Source organism: Barbus barbus, assembly GCF_936440315.1.
Source record: "Barbus barbus genome assembly, chromosome: 40".
Lineage (NCBI taxonomy): Eukaryota > Metazoa > Chordata > Actinopteri > Cypriniformes > Cyprinidae > Barbus > Barbus barbus.
Window position 1 is genome coordinate 27,436,730 of NC_136718.1, and position 22,500 is coordinate 27,459,229.

Below are 22,500 nucleotides of genomic sequence, written 5' to 3' on the forward strand. Positions count from 1 at the left end.
CTGTACAACACGACATACAGCAGTAGAGTTACTCAGACAGGACACTGCACTTATTCGCGATCGCAAAAGTACATTATTTGCACACAAGCCTTGCTGGTTAAATGTTTAATTCGCGCGCTGGTCTGACGTGAGCTTGTTCTGAGCACATACACCTGAAGCACGCGCACTAAAACGCCTGTCTAACAGCGCCTGATTACTCAACTAAGTTATATTTTGCGCTAATACTGTCAAAACACACAAGGTTTACATACAGACTGAGTTGGTTATCTCTAAAATGAAAGTAAATAGTTAAGAGAGAAACGGATGCGTGCCTGTACTGTATATTAGATGCGTGCCGCTCTTAAAGGGACAGGACACTAAATGTGCTGTCGACTGTCATTAAAGGGATAGTTCACCCTAAAATTTAATTTCTGTCATTATTTACTCAGTGGAAAACCAAACAGTTGCTGGTCCACATTGACTTTGATAGTAGGAAAGAAAAATCCTATGGAAGTCACTGAGGACCAGCAACTGATTGGTTTTCCACCTTCTTCAAAATAGCATTTATGTTCAGCAGAAGAAAGAAACTCATTCCGGTTTAAAACAACTTTTGAGTAAATGATGATATAAAAATACAACATTATGACAGAATTGACAGACAGATGACAGAATATTAATTTGTGGGGGAACTATTCATTTAACGTTAACAAAACAACAAAACACAGAGAAAAATCCCTCACTATTCTTGACTGAAAAACTTTAATACAGTTGCTTTAGGAATCAGTCTATCTAGTGTTTTATTTTTATATTTGTTCATTCAATTTCATTGAATGCTCTGCTAAATACACCTATTGTACCTGGAAATAAAGCACTGTTTGTTTTATTTGTATATTATGTGTATTTGTAATGTGTATCTTTGTTCTTATTTTTTAATAAGAAAAATAAAATAATGACAAAGATTTTTTATCTTCACCCACTTTGGCCTAAATATCTGCCATGCATCTTTGTCTTTCTAGTTTGGCTGTAATGCTCAGATAACTTGTAAAACCAAAATAGTAAAACTAACAAAGAATTGGGATAAAAATCGTGAATCGTGATATTTCTATAAAAAATCGTGATATGATATTTTTCCCATATCGCCCACCCCTAATCGTACTTTTGATCAGTTACAGTTCTGGTGCCTCCGGCTCAATATGCTGTACATTCACATCAGTGTTAACTCAGCGGTAGAGTTATTCTCGCAGGACACTGCACTTATTCGCAATCACAAAACATTATTTGCATGTGCTTTAAAGCCTCTCCGGTTGATCGTTTCATTCGTGTGCTGTTCTGACCTGTGCTTTTTCTGAGCACGCATACAGCACCTGATTACTGGACTAAGCCATCTTTTGTGCTAATACGGTCAAAACATGCAGCTGCTTGTCATTTAAAGCGATAGTTCACCCAAAAATGAAATTAATGACAGAATTTAGATTTTTGGGTGAACTCACCCTTTCAAGGTTCGATGAGTGAACAGGAAGTCAGTGTTTCCTCTTTCCTGTCTCCCGCAGCCCATCATGTTCCATGGGGAGGTGCGTCTGAACGTGGAGGAGAAGAAGACCAGAGCGGCGCGCGAGCGGGAGACCAGAGGAGCTGCAGAGGCCCGGCGCGGGCCCCGGGGCCCGCTGGGAAACAGCACGGGCCGAGCCTCCTCCAGGGGTGGGATGAGCCGCTTCACTGGCCCTCGCCGCTGAGCTCTGACCCAACCCTCCTCTGCTCCTGCCATGGCTTTCCTCTCTCTCGGACCGCGGCCGGCCGGCCGGCTCAGACTCACGCCGCACTTTCCTTTCTCTTACTCTCCTCACCGTTTGGCCAAGAAGAACGGGACAGTGTGATCTTTTTTCCTGTAGAGCAGAAGCTGAATGTCACGAAGGGTTTCCTCACGGAACTGATTCCTCACATTTATAATGGATGAGCGGCAGCGCTTCGTACACTTATTTTCCTAATAAATAAAACAGTGGTGGTGCCTTAACTTGATTATCATGTGTGTGAGTATATGTGTGTGTGCATCTGCTCCAGGTGTGAGCTGGTTTGGTTCTGCTCTGGTTTCTTTGCTTGTCTGTTCTGGACCGTGCTGCTCTATTGATTTCTGGTTTGTTTCTGACCACACTGTCCACTGCGTTTGGTTCTGGGTTTAGACTGGACTTCAGTCGGCTTCAGCAGGTTTTTGTTTGAATGTGTTTTCAACTTTCAATAAACTACTGAAATCTGCAGCCTCTTGTCATAGATGCAAACTCCTCACATTTCAGTGAAAACTCACTTTTTTGAGATCAGGATAGGTCACCTATGAGATTTCCTTAGATCCAATGGGGGGGTAAATAAAGAACTGGTGTTTCAATGTTTTGTATAGGATTTTCTTTGCTCTTTACTTCAAAACCTGCGTCTGAAAGGGTAATATTTGATGTATTTGAGGTCAGAGATGTGTGAACGCTGAAGAGAGAGAGGGCAAACATTCATATTGTAGCTCAGCATCGCCGTCTAATCAGACAATATTGTCTTAAACAGCCTGCATAACACTTCATCTTTATAACATGGGATTCTGATCAAATATATTCAATCTTGACTTTTGTAAAATGTTGCAACAAGGTTTTTTTTATGAAAAATTCGTTTTGGACATATAAGGTAATAAAAATACTTTTTTAAAAGTACCTTAAAGTAACTACAAATGAGCATGTAAAGCAAATATCTATAAAAGAGCTTCTGTGTGGAGCATGCTCCGATCCGTGCGATGTTCTCACCGGTTTGCTGTTTTTAAGTGTCTTTACTGCAAAAAAAAAAGATTTTTGTCTTGTTTTCTAGTATAAATTTCTACCAATTCTGGAATTAAAATGCATTTACTTGACAAGTAAAATGATTTGAATGTCTTGTCTTTAAGCAAAAACTAACAAAAGTATCTGCCAATGGTAAATAATCTTAATTCAAAGGCTAAACAAGATTATTTATTTTGCCCCATTGGCAAATATTTTTGTTTTAATGTGAATAATATCTTCAGAAAACAAGACATAATATAATAGGTCATTGTATTTGTCTTTAGCATCCTGATTCAAGAATTTGTAGATATTTATACCAGAAAACAAGACAAAAATCCAAAGGGAGATGATTTAGATTGCTGTCATGATGCAGCTCAAGCAGTAGGTGGTGATACTCACTCGAACATGAACTCACTGTAAGTACAGTATGGGCTGTGGTCAGAGATTCTGTGCTCGGCTGCATGATAACTAGTTAGTCATCGGAGTTTATTCTTCAAGACTGGTCATAACTAGCAGTCAGTTCCATGAGAAGGTGGACTGGTCTAATCTGGACTTGTCTCTATAGTTGTTTAAACAGTAGCTGTGTTTGTGCAACTGGACCCTGAATAATTCAATATACCATGGTAAAAAAAAAAAAAAAAAAGAGCAACTATATATTTTCCAGTTTATGAAACTTTTTGAGTCTAAGAAATTTGAATTTTCATTAATTTTCTATTCTGAAGTGAAGTGACATACTTCCAAGTATGGTGACCCATACTCGGAATTTGTGCTCTGCATTTAACCCATCCAACGTGCACACACACACACACAGCAGTGAACACACACACACACACAGCAGTGAACACACACACACACACACACACAGCAGTGAACACACACACACACACACACAGCAGTGAACACACACACACACACACACACACACACACAGCAGTGAACACACACACACACACAGCAGTGAACACACACACACACACACACACAGCAGTGAACACACACACACACACACACACACAGCAGTGAACACACACACACACACACACACAGCAGTGAACACACACACACACACACACAGCAGTGAACACACACACACAGCAGTGAACACACACACACACACACAGCAGTGAACACACACACACACACACACACACAGCAGTGAACACACACGCACAGCAGTGAACACACACGCACAGCAGTGAACACACACACAGCAGTGAACACACACACACTGTGAAAACACACACACCGTGAACACACACGCACAGCAGTGAACACACACACACTGTGAACACACACACACCGTGAACACACACGCACTGTGAACACACACACACACACGCACAGCAGTGAACACACACACACCGTGAACACACACGCACAGCAGTGAACACACACACACTGTGAACACACACACACACACACACACACACACACACACAGCAGTGAACACACACACACACACACACAGCAGTGAACACACACACACACACACAGCAGTGAACACACACACCCAGAGCAGTGGGCAGCCATTTATTTTCAGAAGTTAGGAGAATAAGTTTATATTTGGTATATTAATGTTACGTGATATAACAAAGATATCTGTAGAATAGAAGAATAATTTTCCTCCTGATTAGTATCATGTTTCGTTTGTATTCCGCTGTAAGTGATAAAGAGCATGTGCTGTGCATGTTTGTGTTCTGCTCTCCCGCAGGAAAAAGGCTGATGATTGTTCTTTTACTTCTCAGTTTATTTTACAGTGTGGTCTGAGTGCTGAGATCTTGTTTGCTATATTTCAGTGTTCAGAAATCTGTATGCTGCAGGACAAAGTGAAGATGTGCGTGTTAATCAGCTAATTACACAATAATCAGCGCAGAATAACTAGATGATGTAACAGAAACTATGAACTCTCTCTTTTCTAGCACCTTAGATACAGTTGCTCCATTACGCTTAAGAAGATCAAAGAAAACAGCCCGACTCCGTGGTATAATGAGCACTCGCACCCTAAAGAGAGCAGCCCGGAAAATGGACGGAAAATTACTTTTCGTCTCTTCTAGAAGAAAACAAACATAACCCTCAGTATTTATTCAATACAGTGGCTAAATAAATGAATAATAAAGTATCAACAGGTGTTGGCATTTCCCAAAAGCACAGCAGTCATGACTTTATGAACTACTTTACTTCCAAGATCGATTCTATTAGAGATAAAATTGTAACCATGCAGCCGTCAGCTACAGTATCACATCAGATGCACTATAGATCCCCTGAGAAACAATTCCTCTCATTCTCTACTATAGGAGAGGAAGAATTATATAAACTTGTTAAATCGACCACAACATTCTTTTGAATAGACTTGGGGAAAGGGGGAAAGGGAAGTGGTGTGTGGCAAAGTATGGTGACCCATACTCGGAATGTGTTCTCTGCATTTAACCCATCCGGGGAGCAGTGGGGGTTCGGTGCCTTGCTCAAGGGTCTCACCTCGGTCGTGCTATTGAGGAGGAGAGAGTGTTCTGAGGACTGGATTCTGACGGCTTTTCATAAATCATGAATCCTGGACTGAATTCTGAGATGAACTGGATCGGATCAAATCCTGGACTGAATTTTGAGGGCTCCTGGATTCTGAGAGCTTTTCATAAATCATTTTCATAAACCATGTATTTCAGAAGGACATTTTTATAAATTGTTTTCATAAACCATTTCAAAAGGACATTTTTTTAACTCATTTTCATAAGCCATCTATTAAATATGGAATTATTTTTTTCATAAACCAGGATTTTCAGATGGACATTTTCATAAATTCATGAACTAAGATGGCGCTGATGATTGCAGCTATTGTGTGTTGCTCTTCAGTGTTCGTATTATTTTTGTTTGTTTTTCCTGTTTTTTGTTTTTCAAATACGATCGGTTTCACCAGGGATGACCTGCTGAACATTCGGCAGAACACCACAAAATCTTTTACCGGATTTTGATTATTCGGACGTTTTGCTGGACGTTGTAGTTGGTGGAGCCGTAGCTCTGGTCAAACGCTACAGGAGGCGCCGGCGGAGGAAGAGAGCCGGAGCGCTCGTGAAGCTTCGTCAGCGCGGATTTAGAACGGCGTTGCCTAGCATCCATCTGGCGAATCTCCACTCTCTACCCAACAAAACGGACGAACTCCTTCTGCTCTCCCGGACAAACAAGGACTTTTCTAACTCTGCTGCTCTGTGTTTCACGGAAACCTGGCTGAAAGGCGACATACCGGACAGCGCGATCCATCTGCCTAATTACCAGCTGATCAGAGCAGATCGGGACACAGAATCAACGGGGAAATCGCGCGGCGGCGGGACATGCTTTTACATCAATGAGAGGTGGTGTACAGATGTAACTGTGTTAAAGAAGATGTGCTGTTCAGATCTAGAAACGCTCTTCATTAACTGCAAGCCGTTCTATTCGCCGCGGGAGTTCTGCTCGTTCATTCTCGTGAGTGTTTACATTCCACCGCAAGCGCACGTGAGCACAGCTCTACAGAAACTCGCTGATCTGATCACAGACTAGGGATGTGCCCGAAGCCGAATACCTTATTCGGAAAGGCACCGATAATGGCTTCAAAATGAATAACGAATTCATCCGAATAACAGAAAACAATATTCGGCAGACACAATCACATGTTTGCTGGAACAGCACATTAGTGAGACACAGTTTCATACAGATAATATCATGGTGATCATTGCGTTAAAGAATGTGGTGTCCTCAGCAATAAACTATCCGCGCGCTCCTTTTTTGATTTGCTGCCTGTCAGTGCCGGATTATTGCTACTAAAAACAAACACAACCAATCCCCTGAAAAATGCATCAAAATAAGTTTAAATCTTATATTTAGCAAATAGGATACAGAATCTCTAATCTCAACCTTCAACTTCCCAGTTTATTAATACCCTAATTACTTTATTAACTCTGTTACATTTAGCATTAAAACAAGTCCAGCGACGCTAATAACTAGATCTGGCATCATGGAGCGGAGTGGAGACGGCATTTGTGCCAAGCTCGTTCACTCAGCTGCTGCGAGTCAGCCACATCAATTTATTCAGCGACATGATTTTAAATAATTTTTCATATGTTTTCAAATTTTATTTTTGAACAAGAAACATTTACGGAAGTCTGGACCTCATAGCTGGCTATGGGCCTGGATTTATAAAGTGAATGAGTGTAAACTAGCCTATATGAATAAAATGAGCGCAAATCAATAGCCGCATTGGGGTCTATGCGCGTCTCTCAGAAATCAGAGCTTTGTCTGGAATTATATCAACTAACTCGCAAAAATATCCTAAAAACGGTCCTAACTTCAAACCTTTTCGAAATCCAACTGTAAAAACGCATTACATTAGCCTTTTTTTGTGAATGGCATTACATTTAATTATACAAGACGAAGAAAAGCGAGGTTTGATCAAGGCTTCTGGAGGGTCCAAATGATTTGTTGCGCTCTGTTGATAAAATACTGGTAAATGATCACAGACTCCAGCAATACATGATCTCCAAGTTACTTCAAGTTCAAGCGAGCTTTATTGTCATTCTGCTATGAGTACTGAACACTTTCTTTCCATTTCTTTTTTTTCTACTAGTGCTCTTATTTAAGATTGTGGATGCTTGTCTCTTGACAAATTTGTACACAGTTTCACTGGAAAACAAGGAGAATAAAGTTATTTTTATTTTTTGCTCAACATTTTCTGTAGTTTTAAACTGAAAATATTTGCAAAGTTATAATTATAATAAAAATAATAATTTCTTTAGTTATACAAGGCATATTTGTTAAATGAAAACTACGAATCGAACAGATTTGCATTTAAATTGGTATTTTCACTTAATTTGACGGACTCCCAGTTTAAGCCACGCCCACTTCCGGATCCATCCGAATACAGATACAGATACAAATAATTTTGAGATTGTCACAGATACAGATACAGATACAGATACAAATAATGGCTCTGCTGCACACCCCTATCACAGACACAGAACAAAAACACCCGGACTCATTCTCAGGGACTTTAATAAAGCAAATCTCTCCTGCGAACTGTCAAAATACAGACAACACATCACATGTCCCACCAGAGATCACTGTTACACAACAATAAATGATGCATATCACTCTGTCCCACGAGCAGCTTTAGGACTCTCTGATCACTGTTTGGTTAATATTATTCCGACCTACAGGCAGAAACTTAAATCTGCAAGACCTGTATTAAGAACTGTTAAAAGATGGACTAATGAAACAGAGTGGGATTTACAAGCCTGTTTCTCTCTCACTGATTGGACTGTTTTGGAGCTGCGACCACCGATCTGGACGAGCTCACAGAGACTGTAACATCTTATATCAGTTTCTGTGAAGATATGTGCATTCCTTCCAGGACTCATTTAACCTACAACAATGACAAACCATGGTTCACTGCAAAACGCAGACAGCTCCGTCAGGCCAAAGAAGATGCTCACAGAAAAGGGGATAAAGTCTTGTACAAACAGGCCAAATACACACTGGAAAAGGAGATCAGAGTGGCAAAGAGGAATTATTCTGACAAGCTAAGGAACACATTATTTTCTAGTGATTCTGCTTCAGTGTGGAAAGGTATGAAAGATATCACCAGTTAAAAGACACCATCCCCCAGCACTCTGGAGAATCAACAACTTGCAGACGACCTGAATGAGTTTTATTGCAGGTTTGAAAAATCACCCCACACCCGCCCTGAACACCTCTCCACACAACCATTAACACCTCCAGCAACCCTCCTCTCCCCCACACCTACAATTCAAATCAGAGAAGACGAGGTGCGCCAGGTCTTCAGAAAGAACAAAAGAAGGAAAGCACCAGGCCCAGACGGTGTGTCACCAGCCTGCCTAAAAACCTGTGCTGACCAGCTGGCCCCCATCTTCACACAGATCTTCAACAGATCACTGGAGCTGTGCGAAGTCCCCTTCAAACACTCCACCATCATCCCCGTCTCAAAGAAACCCAAAATTACTGGATTTAATGACTACAGACCTGTGGCTCTAACATCTGTGGCCATGAAATCATTTGAAAGACTGGTTTTGGCTCACCTGAAGGACATCACTGGACCCTCACTGGACCCCCTGCAGTTTGCCTACAGAGCAAACAGGTCTGTGGATGATGCTGTCAACATGGGACTGCACTTCACCCTGCAGCATCTGGACAGACCAGGGACTTATGTGAGGATCCTCTTTGTGGACTTCAGCTCCGCTTTTAACACCATTATCCCGGAAACCCTTCAAAATAAACTAACTCAGCTCTCCGTCCCCACCTCCGTCTGTCAGTGGATCATCAGCTTCCTGACAGACAGGCAGCAGTTAGTAAAGCTTGGCAAATTCACATCCAGCACTCGTACCATCAGCACTGGAGCTCCTCAGGGCTGCGTTCTCTCCCCACTGCTCTTCTCCCTCTACACGAATGACTGCACCTAAAGTGAAGTGAAGTGACATACTGCCAAGTATGGTGACTCATACTCGGAATTCGTGCTCTGCATTTAACCTATCCAACATGCACACACACAGCAGTGAACACACACACACACACACACACACAGCAGTGAACACACACACACCGTGAACACACACCCGGAGCAGTGGGCAGCATTTATGCTGCGGCGCCCGGGGAGCAGTTGGGGGTTCGGTGTCTTGCTCAAGGGCACCTCAGTCGTGGTATTGAGGGTGGAGAGAGCGCTGTACATTCACTCCCCCCACCTACAATCCCTGCCGGCCCGAGACTCGAACCCACAACCTTTGGATTACGAGTCCGACTCTCTAACCATTAGGCCACGACTTTCCCTCTGTCAAGCTCCTGAAGTTTGCAGACGACACCACACTGATCGGCCTCATTCAGGACGGTGACGAGTCTGCTTACAGACAGGAGGTTATGGAGCTGGCTGTCTGGTGCAGTCTTAACAACCTGGAGCTTAACACGCTCAAAACTGTGGAGATGATAGTGTACTGCAGGAGAAACACTGATGCTCTCTCCCCACTCACCATCATGAACAGCACTGTGACTGCAGTGGAGTCATTCAGATTCCTGGGCACCACAATTTCTCAGGACCTGAAGTGGGACATTCACATTGACTCTATTGTGAATAAGGCCCAGCAGAGGTTGTACTTTCTTCGCCAGCTGAGGAAGTTCAACCTGCCACAGGACTTACTGAAACAGTTCTACTCTGCCATCATTGAATCCATCCTCTGCACTTCAATAACTGTCTGGTTCAGCTCAGCTACCAAATCTGACCTCAGAAGACTACGGAGGGTAGTCCGGACTGCTGAGCGAATCATTGGTACAACCCTCCCCACTCTCCAAGAACTGTACTTATCCAGAGTGAGCAAAAGGGCTGGTAAAATCACTCTGGACCCCTCACATCCAGCACACTCCCTCTTTGAACTGTTACTGCTCTCTCTCACAATTTCTCTTTCTCTCACACCCCTCCTGTAATTGTGTCCTGTCCTGTTACTGTCTTTCTGTTGCACTGTGGAGCTTCCGTCACTACAACAAATTCCTCGTATGTGTAAACATACTTGGCCAATAAAGCTCAATCTGATTCTTCTTCTGATTCTGACTTTATCTGCAGCCAGCACTAACTCGGATAGAAAATCAGCAAATTCTTTAATAAAGTTTGGTGCCCTGGTGGCCTGTATACAGTAGCCAGTACAAACATCATAGGGGATCAATATCATTAACGCTTGTTTCTTTGGATAACGTTATATGAAGCACCATTACTTCAAAAGAATTATACTTGAAGCCCGACCTCTGAGAAATACTGAAAATATTGCTATAAATTGTAGCAACACCTCCCCCTTTACCTTTTGGACGCGGCTCATGTTTGTAACTGTAATCTTGGGGGGTGGACTCATTTAAATGTAGTCATCTGGTTATAGCCAGGTTTCTGTCAAAACAGAGCGCATCTAGTTTATGGTCAGTGATCATATCATTTACAAAAAGTGTTTTTGTAGAAAGGGATTTTTTATTTGTTGAACATCAATTAAATTGTTACTATTACTTTGATTTGGATGTTTTCTGTATTTTCTAGTTCGGGGAACAGACACAGTCTCTATAGCACTGGGACCAGAGGAAAATCTCCAGCTCGCTCCTAAAGAAATCATCAAGAACCTCTTGTCTACTGCATCAGGACTCTTGTTCAGCAACAAAACCAATGCAAGTAACCGTTTACAACTATTTAAATGCGTGTTTGAGTCCCATTCCTGTGTAATCATGTGTTTTGTTGTGTGTTTGACTCGTGACTGTTATATAAGTCATTTCATTAGCTTTCACAATGTATTCGCTGCCATGTGGCCACAAAGCGATCTGTGTGTTGGTAATTGTTTTAGCATGTTATTTCTTAGCATGAGAGTTTGAACCTGAAGAAGTTGTAAGTGTTTCATGTGACTGTAAATGCTGTTTTCTCCGCTGGATTCTGCTGTTTTCCAGCTCTCTCATCCCGCCAGAGGCTGTAATTACACTTCCACCAAATTACTTCACCATTATGGCCTCAGTTTGTGTCTGGATCTCAGGCCTCGCCTGTCCCACCGAACGGGGCTCGTGTTTGTGACAATTGAACAAAAGCATGTTACCTGCACTATCCAATGTGCTAATGAGTGTCATGCTGAAGCCTTTTTAATAATAAACTTACATTAAAACAGGCACAGACTGAAGGATTTGTAGAAACCTGTGAAAGATGTGAGAGTGTTGAACCATGTGTCTTTTTTCCAGTTCTCCATTATTCTGAATGTTCTTGATGCCGTGTGTTTGAGGAACACCTCTGTCATTTGTGAGTAATTGAAAGCGTCTGTGTGAATGTTTTTGGATGAAATGTACAGTAACCTCTCCGTATCTCAGACTTTATCTCCTCCAGCTGTTCATTTCTCTGGCAGACGGATGACGAGGCTCAGGATCTGAATCAATGTTCTGCTTACGTGTTGGGGAAAGTTGCTTTTAAAAGTAATGCTTTTAAAAGTAATGAAAAGATATTTCATAACTCCCTGAAAAAGTTACTTATTGCATTATTTTTTACTTTAATAACATGTTACATTCTTCTGCGTTATATTTTCTCATCTCGGCTGGGCTTGACTTTGTTTTTTTTATATAAAATTAAATGTAAAATCTTTCACCCCAAAAGTGACATAAATAAGCCTCAGGCTGAAGCTTCTGTTGCATGAAGAACAGGACGCAGGAGAAGAAAGGTCAACACTCTTCAGCAATAATTTCTTTTATCTAGAAGTTTTTTTTGCTTATTCGTATGGTTGAATTGAATCATCGAAGGTCAGCAGCAAAGACACTGGTTAATAAAATGGAGTTAAATACATAAAGGATATATGTTATTTAACATATTTAATTGTTGCAGGTTTGTGTCATATTCTGAGTTTGCGTATTTGTGTTTTTGAATGTAAATGTGTTTTAGTGCAGGTAAGATGAGTAAATACATGTAGATATTTAGTCTAGAACTACAGTAAGATCATGTTGATATTTAGTCTAGAACTACAGTAAGATCATGTAGATATTTAGTCTAGAACTACAGTAAGATCATGTTGATATTTAGTCTAGAACTACAGTAAGATCATGTAGATATTTAGTCTAGAACTACAGTAAGATCATGTAGATATTTAGTCTAGAACTACAGTAAGATCATGTTGATATTTAGTCTAGAACTACAGTAAGATCATGTTGATATTTAGTCTAGAACTACAGTAAGATCATGTAGATATTTAGTCTAGAACTACAGTAAGATCATGTTGATATTTAGTCTAGAACTACAGTAAGATCATGTTGATATTTAGTCTAGAACTACAGTAAGATCATGTAGATATTTAGTCTAGAACTACAGTAAGATCAAGATGATATTTAGTCTAGAACTACAGTAAGATCATGTAGATATTTAGTCTAGATCTACAGTAAGATCATGTAGATATTTAGACGAACTACAGTAAGATCATGTAGATATTTAGTCTAGAGCTACAGTAAGATCATGTTGATATTTAGTCTAGAACTACAGTAAGATCGTGTAGATATTTAGACTAGAACTACAGTAAGATCATGTAGATATTTAGTCTAGAACTACAGTAAGATCATGTTGATATTTAGTCTAGAACTACAGTAAGATCATGTAGATATTTAGTCTAGAGCTACAGTAAGATCATGTAGATATTTAGTCTAGAGCTACAGTAAGATCATGTTGATATTTAGTCTAGAACTACAGTAAGATCGTGTAGATATTTAGACTAGAACTACAGTAAGATCATGTAGATATTTAGTCTAGAACTACAGTAAGATCATGTTGATATTTAGTCTAGAACTACAGTAAGATCATGTTGATATTTAGTCTAGAACTACAGTAAGATCATGTAGATATTTAGTCTAGAACTACAGTAAGATCATGTTGATATTTAGTCTAGAACTACAGTAAGATCATGTAGATATTTAGTCTAGATCTACAGTAAGATCATGTTGATATTTAGTCTGGAACTACAGTAAGATCATGTTGATATTTAATCTGGAACTACAGTAAGATCATGTAGATATTTAGTCTAGAACTACAGTAAGATCATGTTGATATTTAGTCTAGAACTACAGTAAGATCATGTAGATATTTAGTCTAGAACTACAGTAAGATCATGTTGATATTTAGTCTAGAACTACAGTAAGATCATGTTGATATTTAGTCTAGATCTACAGGAAGATCATGTTGATATTTAGTCTAGAACTACAGTAAGATCATGTTGATATTTAGTCTAGAACTACAGTAAGATCATGTAGATATTTAGTCTAGAACTACAGTAAGATCATGTTGATATTTAGTCTAGAACTACAGTAAGATCATGTTGATATTTAGTCTAGAACTACAGTAAGATCATGTAGATATTTAGTCTAGAACTACAGTAAGATCAAGATGATATTTAGTCTAGAACTACAGTAAGATCATGTAGATATTTAGTCTAGATCTACAGTAAGATCATGTAGATATTTAGACGAACTACAGTAAGATCATGTAGATATTTAGTCTAGAGCTACAGTAAGATCATGTTGATATTTAGTCTAGAACTACAGTAAGATCGTGTAGATATTTAGACTAGAACTACAGTAAGATCATGTAGATATTTAGTCTAGAACTACAGTAAGATCATGTTGATATTTAGTCTAGAACTACAGTAAGATCATGTAGATATTTAGTCTAGAGCTACAGTAAGATCATGTAGATATTTAGTCTAGAGCTACAGTAAGATCATGTTGATATTTAGTCTAGAACTACAGTAAGATCGTGTAGATATTTAGACTAGAACTACAGTAAGATCATGTAGATATTTAGTCTAGAACTACAGTAAGATCATGTTGATATTTAGTCTAGAACTACAGTAAGATCATGTTGATATTTAGTCTAGAACTACAGTAAGATCATGTAGATATTTAGTCTAGAACTACAGTAAGATCATGTTGATATTTAGTCTAGAACTACAGTAAGATCATGTAGATATTTAGTCTAGATCTACAGTAAGATCATGTTGATATTTAGTCTGGAACTACAGTAAGATCATGTTGATATTTAATCTGGAACTACAGTAAGATCATGTAGATATTTAGTCTAGAACTACAGTAAGATCATGTTGATATTTAGTCTAGAACTACAGTAAGATCATGTAGATATTTAGTCTAGAACTACAGTAAGATCATGTTGATATTTAGTCTAGAACTACAGTAAGATCATGTTGATATTTAGTCTAGATCTACAGGAAGATCATGTTGATATTTAGTCTAGAACTACAGTAAGATCATGATGATATTTAGTCTAGAACTACAGTAAGATCATGTTCACACACAACACTCTGCACTTACTCCTGATTTCTCTCAACACCAGAGCTGTCACTCAATACATCAGAAACACAGTAATGGAGTTACTTATTTGAAAAATAACTCAGATATTTCCTCCTAAATTAAAAAGTAATGAGTTATTTTAAAAAGTAATCTGATTACGTAACTCACATTACTAGTAATTCATTACCCCCAACACTGCTTACACAGATATGATCATCATGATATATCTATGTGTGAACAATGTGGCATTTAGTCTGATGTCTTTTTGTGTCTTTCCTTCTGTGTCTCTCCCTCAATGGACCACAGGAGGGCGCCTCAGACACAGTGAACACACACTTCTGTGTGTGTGTGTGTATGTGTGTGTGTGAGTGAGTGTGTGTGTGCGTGCGTGCGTGTGTGTGTGCGTGTGTGCGTGCGTGTGTGCGTGTGTGTGTGTGTGTGTGTGTGTGTGTGTCTTCACTGGCCTATTCAGACACATGACACACACACAGCAGACATAAACAAGCTGTTATTTTAATGATTATCCACCATCAGCTCTCTCTGTGTGTGGCTGTTCAGCTTCAGCTCTTTTAATCTAACTGTAAACATTCATCACTCAAATCACAAAAACATTCAACTGTGTTGTTCATTTTAGTAAAGGTACCTGTGTGATATTTAATCATTACACTCTTTAAAATAAAGGTGCTTAAAAAGTTCTTCACAGCAATGCTATAGAAGAACCAATTTTACTTTAATGAATCATCTCTTTCTTACCTTATTATAATATGAAGAACCTTGTCTCTCTTTTGTTTTATTTATTTAACCAGGAAGGTCCTATTGAGATACAATATCTCTCCTACCAGGGAGTCCTGGTCAAGATAGGCAGCAAAAGGACACATTTACAAATAAATACACATCACCACACAATGAACAAACATAAAACACAATTTTCTAAAAACAATACAAATCCTAGTCAGTTATTAAAACATGTTCACTGTTCTATATAAACAGACGTATCGAGAGATGGTACAGATTCCATATGTAATGTACCTTGAAGCTTGTTCAATACATACAGAGCATAATTAGAAAAAGCAGAACGACCTATCTCTGTATGAAAATAAGAGTTTATCTGTTGATCTGGTATTATAAATATTTGTGCAGTATGTCAACAAACTAGATATATACTGTGGTAATTTACCCATTAAAGCTTTTAAAATAAAAATGAATGTGTTTTTTTCTCTTTAAGGACAATGAAGTCCATTTTGTCATTTCATATAAATTATTGTGAGGTGTGCGGACATTTGTACCAGTAACAAATTATAAAGCAGCATGATAAGCTACATCCAGTGTTTTCAAAACATTCAGAGGTTCATGCATGTAAATGATATCACCATAGTCCATTACTGATAAAAGAGTACTTTCTACTAAATGTTTTCAAGCAACAAAGGAGAAACATTTTTTAAATGAAAATAAAAGCCTAACGTTGGTCTTTAAAAGACTATCAATATGAGAAATGTAAGTCAGCTTATCATCGAGCCAGATACCAAGATATTTGTAAGATGCAACCCTTTCAATCTGTGTACCATATAAAGTTTGAATCATAAAATCATTTAATGATATTCTGGACCGTGTAAAAATCATGTATTTAGTTTTTTAGCATTTAACACAAATTTTAAGTTACCAAGAGAAGTCTGAAATGAATTAAAAGCATTCTGGAAAGAGTCCATTGCCACTTTTAAAGATGGAGCCATAGTGTAGATGATAGTATCATCTGCATAAAAGTGTACATTTGCTGGCTCAACCCCTCAGGAGAATAAAATTGGCCCCAAAATCGATCCTTGAGGAACACCGGTCTTCACTATTAAAGGAGCAGAAACATAATTCTCTCTGGACACACTGAGTCCTTCTTTCGCCACAAATAAGCTTTTGTGAAACAGAAAGGTTCTTCAGATTTTATGGAACCATTTAGACAAAAAAAAAGGTTCTTCTATGGCATCGTGAAGCACCTTTATTTTTAAGAGTTTATATGGGTTAAGCTTCTCAACAACTGTAATTGATGTAATTGATGCTAAATCCACCTGAAACTGTCTGTCTGTCATGTGTCAGCGGTGACAGAATGTCTCTCTCCCTGTCAGACAGACATGATGCATGTCTGCGTCTGCTCTTTAAATTCAGCTGCACAGGGACTCCGACATTCTTCAGAGATCATGTCGTACTTCCACAGATCTGAGCAAATGGCAAGGCTTTTCCTGGTGATGTGTGTGTGGGGAATCCTCCCTCAGCCGGCGGAGCAGGTGTGTGAGAGGTCGTGGAGCTCATCATTTCTGCTACAGATATGCACATACATTTGTATATGTGTATTTGTGTTTAGTTGCCGGTTCCAGAGGGTTTCAGTCTGCTGCTGTATCCGGTGTCAGTGATGGGGCCCTATGGATCTCAGACGGTTCTGATTCCAGTGACTGAGCAGAACACACAACGCAGCCAAACTCCAAACAACAGCAAGGTGAGTGTCTAGAGTACAGATGCAACGGTATGAACATTTCTTATCACGATTATAGTGACTTAAATTATCAGTATTATCACGGTATTACTCAAATACGCTGGAAATGTTCAAAAAGTACTGACACATAAATCGTTTCACCAAGTTTTAGATTTAAAATCAACAAACAACAAATAAAACAAGTTTTGTTTTTGCATAAACACTAAAACAGTAACAATGTCCGGATTTTAAATGACAAGACGACTGACAACAGTTTATCCAACAGCATGTTTGAAATTTTCAAATAAAATTTTGAAAATGTTTCATAAAATGGTAAAGCTCACATTTACATTACATTTACATTTATTCATTTAGCTGACGCTTTTATCCAAAGCGACTTACAATTGCTATATATGTCAGAGGTCGCACGCCTCTGGAGCAACTAGGGGTTAAGTGTCTTGCTCAGGGACACATTGGTGTCTCACAGTGGATTCGAACCCGGGTCTCTCACACCAAAGGCATGTGTCTTATCCACTGCACCATCACCACCCATCACATTTCAGCCTTTAAATGAAGAAATGGGCTAAGTCAACATTATAACTGGTTAATAAATGGTTATATATATTTTATCTGCTCCATAAATAATTCTAGATAGCTTATCTGAATTGTTTAAATGTGTAGAATCCACATAAGCTTGTTTTTCATCAACTGGTCAAACTTTACAGCAGGGCATGCAGATTCGGTCTGTTTTTAGAAACTGCACACAAGCTGAATGTAAAAGTGAGTCTCTGTAAATCCAGTCTCTGACAGCAGGTGGCGCTGATGGAGCAGCAGAATTACAGCTGTTTTCTGCAAAGTTTTCACACAAAATTTTTATAATCAAACTGGTAATCGTTCCATCCCTAGAGCAATGAAAAGTGTTTGTGTGTGTATTTGTTATTTTACCCCTTTCTCTGCACAGATCAGCGCTCAAAGTGTGTCCAAGCCTTTACATGCAAAAAGTGGGTTTCTCCAGCCGGACTCCGCCCCCGGCCCTGCCCCTGACTCCGCCCCTGGCCCTGCCCCTGACTCCGCCCCCAGCCCTGCCCCTGTCGCGTCTGAGTCTTTGGTTCAACAGGGGCAGGTACAGAGCAGCTCTCAATTCACACGCACTTACTCAATTTCATTTAATTGAATTCAAGTTTATTTGTATAGCGCTTTTCACGATACAAATCATTGCAAAGCAGCTTTACCGAAAATGTATGTTTCTACATTATATCTAGGAGTAGGTTATTAGTGGTACAGTAAAAATCATGCAGTTAGTTAAATTACACGTAATCAAACATACAGTGAACACTGTTAACTGCAAAGATTATATGTTACGATTAAACTTATAGCTAAATTTAGTAGTTTCATAAGCACTGCACCCTGCTCCATCCTGATGGTTTTCTTGATTTCTTTTTGTTTCAGATGTCGAATTTCATCCCCTCAAACGTCCCTCTGCAGGTCAGTCAGTCTTCATTCGTCAGACATTTTCTCATTCTGTAACTCAAAAGTTAAACCTCACACAGTTTATTATTCCCTCGTATGTCTTTCTGGAGGTTCACTTTGGGAGTTTCTGTGTGATTTTTAGGTCTATTCATTTGTCCAGCAGGCTGTAATCGTAAGTGTGTTTGCACAATTTCACGTCAGATAAACATCTGCTTATAAACTGAATTAAGACATTGAGTCATTTTTATTTCAGTCAGACTCAGGCAGTTCAGAGGAAGCAGCCGCTGCTCAGGTAAACACACACTCACACACACTGCTATTCCTATCATTATTATTCATCATTAGGTTAATTCCATAGGCATAATGGTTTTTCTACTGTGCAAACTGTATTTCCAATCGCCCTACACCTAAACCTACCCCTCAAAATAAAACTACAGGCATTTTTACATTCTCAAAACACTTCACTCTGTCTGATTTATAAGCTGTTTTCCTCATGGGGACCAAAAATGTCCCCTCAAGGTCAAAATATACTGCTACTACTATCCTTGTGGGGACATTTGGTCCTCATAATGTAGGAAATACCAGGACACACACTCACACATGAAGACTCATTGAACTAAAAATTGAAATGGTAATTTATTGACTCTCACATCATTTTAAGACTTTCTTCTGTGGCGCATGAGGAGAAGTTTAGCCGAATGTTCATGCTGCTTTTTTTCCCTCACATTGAAAATGGACAGTGACTGGACAGTGCAATCATTGTGTTTTTATCAGTTTTGAGAGCATTAGTTTCTCTTGAATATGTACAATAATGTAATTTTCATGTTTGAGTGAGCTATTCCCTTCACGTCCACCCGAAGGCTATGTTCACACTGCAGACAAATGTGGCCCAAATCTGATTTTTCTGCTCACATGTGACTCAGATCTGTTTTTGTCATGAACAGCACAAACCACATGGAATCTAATCTTTTCAATTACGATTTGTGCCACTTCCATATGTGGTACTAAATCCAACACCGGTCAATGCGACCACACTCATGCCGGATTTCATGCCATTTTTACGTCACTCTAGATCAACATTCGTCAGGATTCTGCACTCATGGGAGTCACTTCAAAGATTTGACATACCCAAAGTTATCACGACAGTTGTGAAGGTAGTCAGTGTAAATACAGTGATGTGTCAGAACTCATAAGTATTACAGTGACAACTCTATATAGCTACAAGCAAAACATGAGGACTCGTATCATAAAGTTTCAAAACTATTCTGTCACATCCTCGTCTTTATTTTTCATATTGCCTGTGCATCATTTTGCTGGATTCTGCAGCAAATAAATAAATGCATTATAAATGCACTATAAATAAATGCATATTCGCTTACTTTATGTCCTCCGTGTTTACTTCCATATGACAGCGCAAGTGTTGCTAAGTTTTCCAGCAGAATCAGGCTACTTTTTCACTGTTGCTGCAAATTATTTTTGCAGTATTTTTGCCCCTGAACATGGTTGGGCTAGTTTTGGAGTAGTTTTGAGAAGCAATTGGGTGGATTTTGTTCGGAAAACCTGGTAACCCTGTTTGTATTGTCGTTTTGTGCATGAAAGTCAGTTCAGAACCATGATTTGTTCACACTGGAAATCTGATATTGGCCACATTTAAAACAACAATGTGAACATGTATTTAAAAAAATTCTGAAAAATCTGAATTGTTCACTAAGTATGAACGTAGCCTAAAAGACAGTTTATGGATTGTCCCATAATGAGATGTCTGTTGTTACAGCACCTCTCATTTTCTCAGGTGATATATATGGTTCCCATCAGTGTGGATTCACCCAGCATGGGTGTGATGGAGTCCAATCCTGACCCGGGACACCTGAAGGTCACGACCCCTGCTGTGGTGCAGCCGGATGCTCAGGGACAGCTGGGGAGAACTGCAGGGACAGAGAGAGCCATGCAGACGCCCACCCCAGGACAGAAAGGCCTCTGACCACAAACACACCACAGGACAAACACCAGCCTATCAGAAAATGAAAGGCCATTCACTGATGCATGGAAACTCTTCTGTGCTGATTTATACAATAACTTCGGTTATAATTACAACTTTCAGCCATTAAGCAGCTCTACAGACAATATATGACCCTGGAGCACAAAACCACTCATAAGGGTCAATTTTTTGATATTGAGATTTCTACATCATCTGAAATCTGTATAAATAATCTCTCCATTGATGTATGGTTTGTTATGATAGGATAATATTTGTCTGAGATACAACTATTAGAAAATCTGGAATCTGAGGGAGCAAAAAAATCTAAATATTGAGAAAATCTCCTTTAAAGTTGATCAAATGAAGTTCTTAGCAATGCATATTACTAATCAAAAATGAAGTTTTTATATATTTATGGTAGGAAATGAACTAAATCTTCATGGAACATGATCTGAATATCCTAATGATTTTTGTCATAAAAGAGAAATGTATAATTTTGATCCATACAATGTATTGTTGTCTATTGCTACAGATATACCTGTGTTACTCATGACTGCTTCTGTGCTGCAGGGACACATATCGTGTCATTATTCAGCTCAAATTATTCAGCGAACTCAGCTGATCATAGCCAGTGTTGGGCTAGTTACTCAAAAAAATTCTATATTACTCATTACTAGTTACTCCTTTCAAAAATAATATTATTACTTTACTTATTACTTTCTGGCAACAGTAATTAGTTACACTACTAGTTACATTACATATGTTGTAATTGTATATCTTCCCCATAAAGTTCTTCCAGAATGTCACTAACAATATATTTCTGCCTCATCATTTGACCAAAATCCACACTGGATCGCAGTCAGAAGTGATTACAAACACTCAGTGGTGATTAATAGTAACATTTTAGTAAAAGTGTTGTATTAATCTCATTAATTGTCATGTGTAGCTTGAAGCTAATTGTAGCTCTAATTTCTCTGTTACCCATATACAATTATATTAAATTATGTATTTTATCAAAAGAAATCACATAAGTTCATAAGAAAATGTTTCGTTCTCTAAAAAGTTTTTACACAATTTATACCAGGATCAGAGGGATGTAATGATATATTACACAACAGTGCTCAGATCATCTTTTCTCCTGACAATATCAATGTAATGGAAATATTTCCATCTGCTGAATGTAAGCTTTTTCATATTCCAAGCTTGCCTGCTGCACTGGTGACTTCATGACTTGTGAAAATTATGAAATGAACTCTAGGAATTATTAAATTATTGGACTTCAGATCAGTAGGGGTTGAGGAATCGAAAGTAATTAAGTAACAAGCTGTTTTATGGATGGTAACCAGTGTTGGGGAAAGTTACTTTTAAAATTAATGCATTACAATATTGCGTTACTCCCTAAAAAAGTAACTAATTACGTTACTTAGCTACTTTTTATGGAAAGTAACGAGTTTAGTTACTTTTGCATTACTTTATAAATATGAGCAGGGCTTGATTGTTTTTAAATACAAGAAGTTGTATTCAGAGCAAATGTAAAAGCCCTTTTACACCAAAAAGAGTAATGAATAACCCTCAGGATGAAGGAAAGGTAAACGTCTGTGCAGTAGAACACAGAAGAAGGTTCAACACTCTTCAGAAATAAAAAAACTAAACAATGAAGCACAATTATTAATTTATCTAAAGTAATTTTTGGCTTATTAGTATGATTGAACGGGATCATCAAAGCAAACATATTGGTTAATAAAATGGGATTAGATACATTTTTGTTGTTTAAAATTTAATTATTACAGGTTTGCGTCATATTCTGAGTTTGCATTTCACTGTTTTAATTCATTTTGATGAATACTAAATCTGTTTTTTGCGAGTGGGATGAATTAATGCACATTCACATTTAGTCTAGAACTACAGTAACATGTTCACACAGCGCTGTAATGAAGAGTCAACGCAGCGAGGATCCCTTTGCAGCTTTTAATAAAGGTTAACACAGTCGTACAGGCAATGGT

At 38.7% G+C, this 22,500-nt stretch overlaps 1 protein-coding gene across 8 annotated transcripts in view; it reads left to right on the plus strand.

The window, feature by feature from the left end:
- LOC306859256 (ras GTPase-activating protein-binding protein 2-like) overlaps positions 1-2,354 on the plus strand; it is an 18,582-nt gene extending 16,228 nt beyond the window's left edge. For 7 of the 8 annotated variants that reach the window (XM_079400207.1, XM_079400208.1, XM_079400203.1 and 4 more), the window contains one exon: positions 1,530-2,230. In XM_079400207.1, the coding sequence (XP_079256333.1) occupies positions 1,530-1,712 (183 nt within the window). In that variant the 3' untranslated portion in view covers positions 1,713-2,230. Of the gene's footprint in view, positions 1-1,529 lie in introns of all 8 variants that reach the window. The other variant, XM_079400202.1, reaches the window with a different exon arrangement.
- The last annotated feature ends 20,146 nt before the right edge of the window (positions 2,355-22,500 follow it).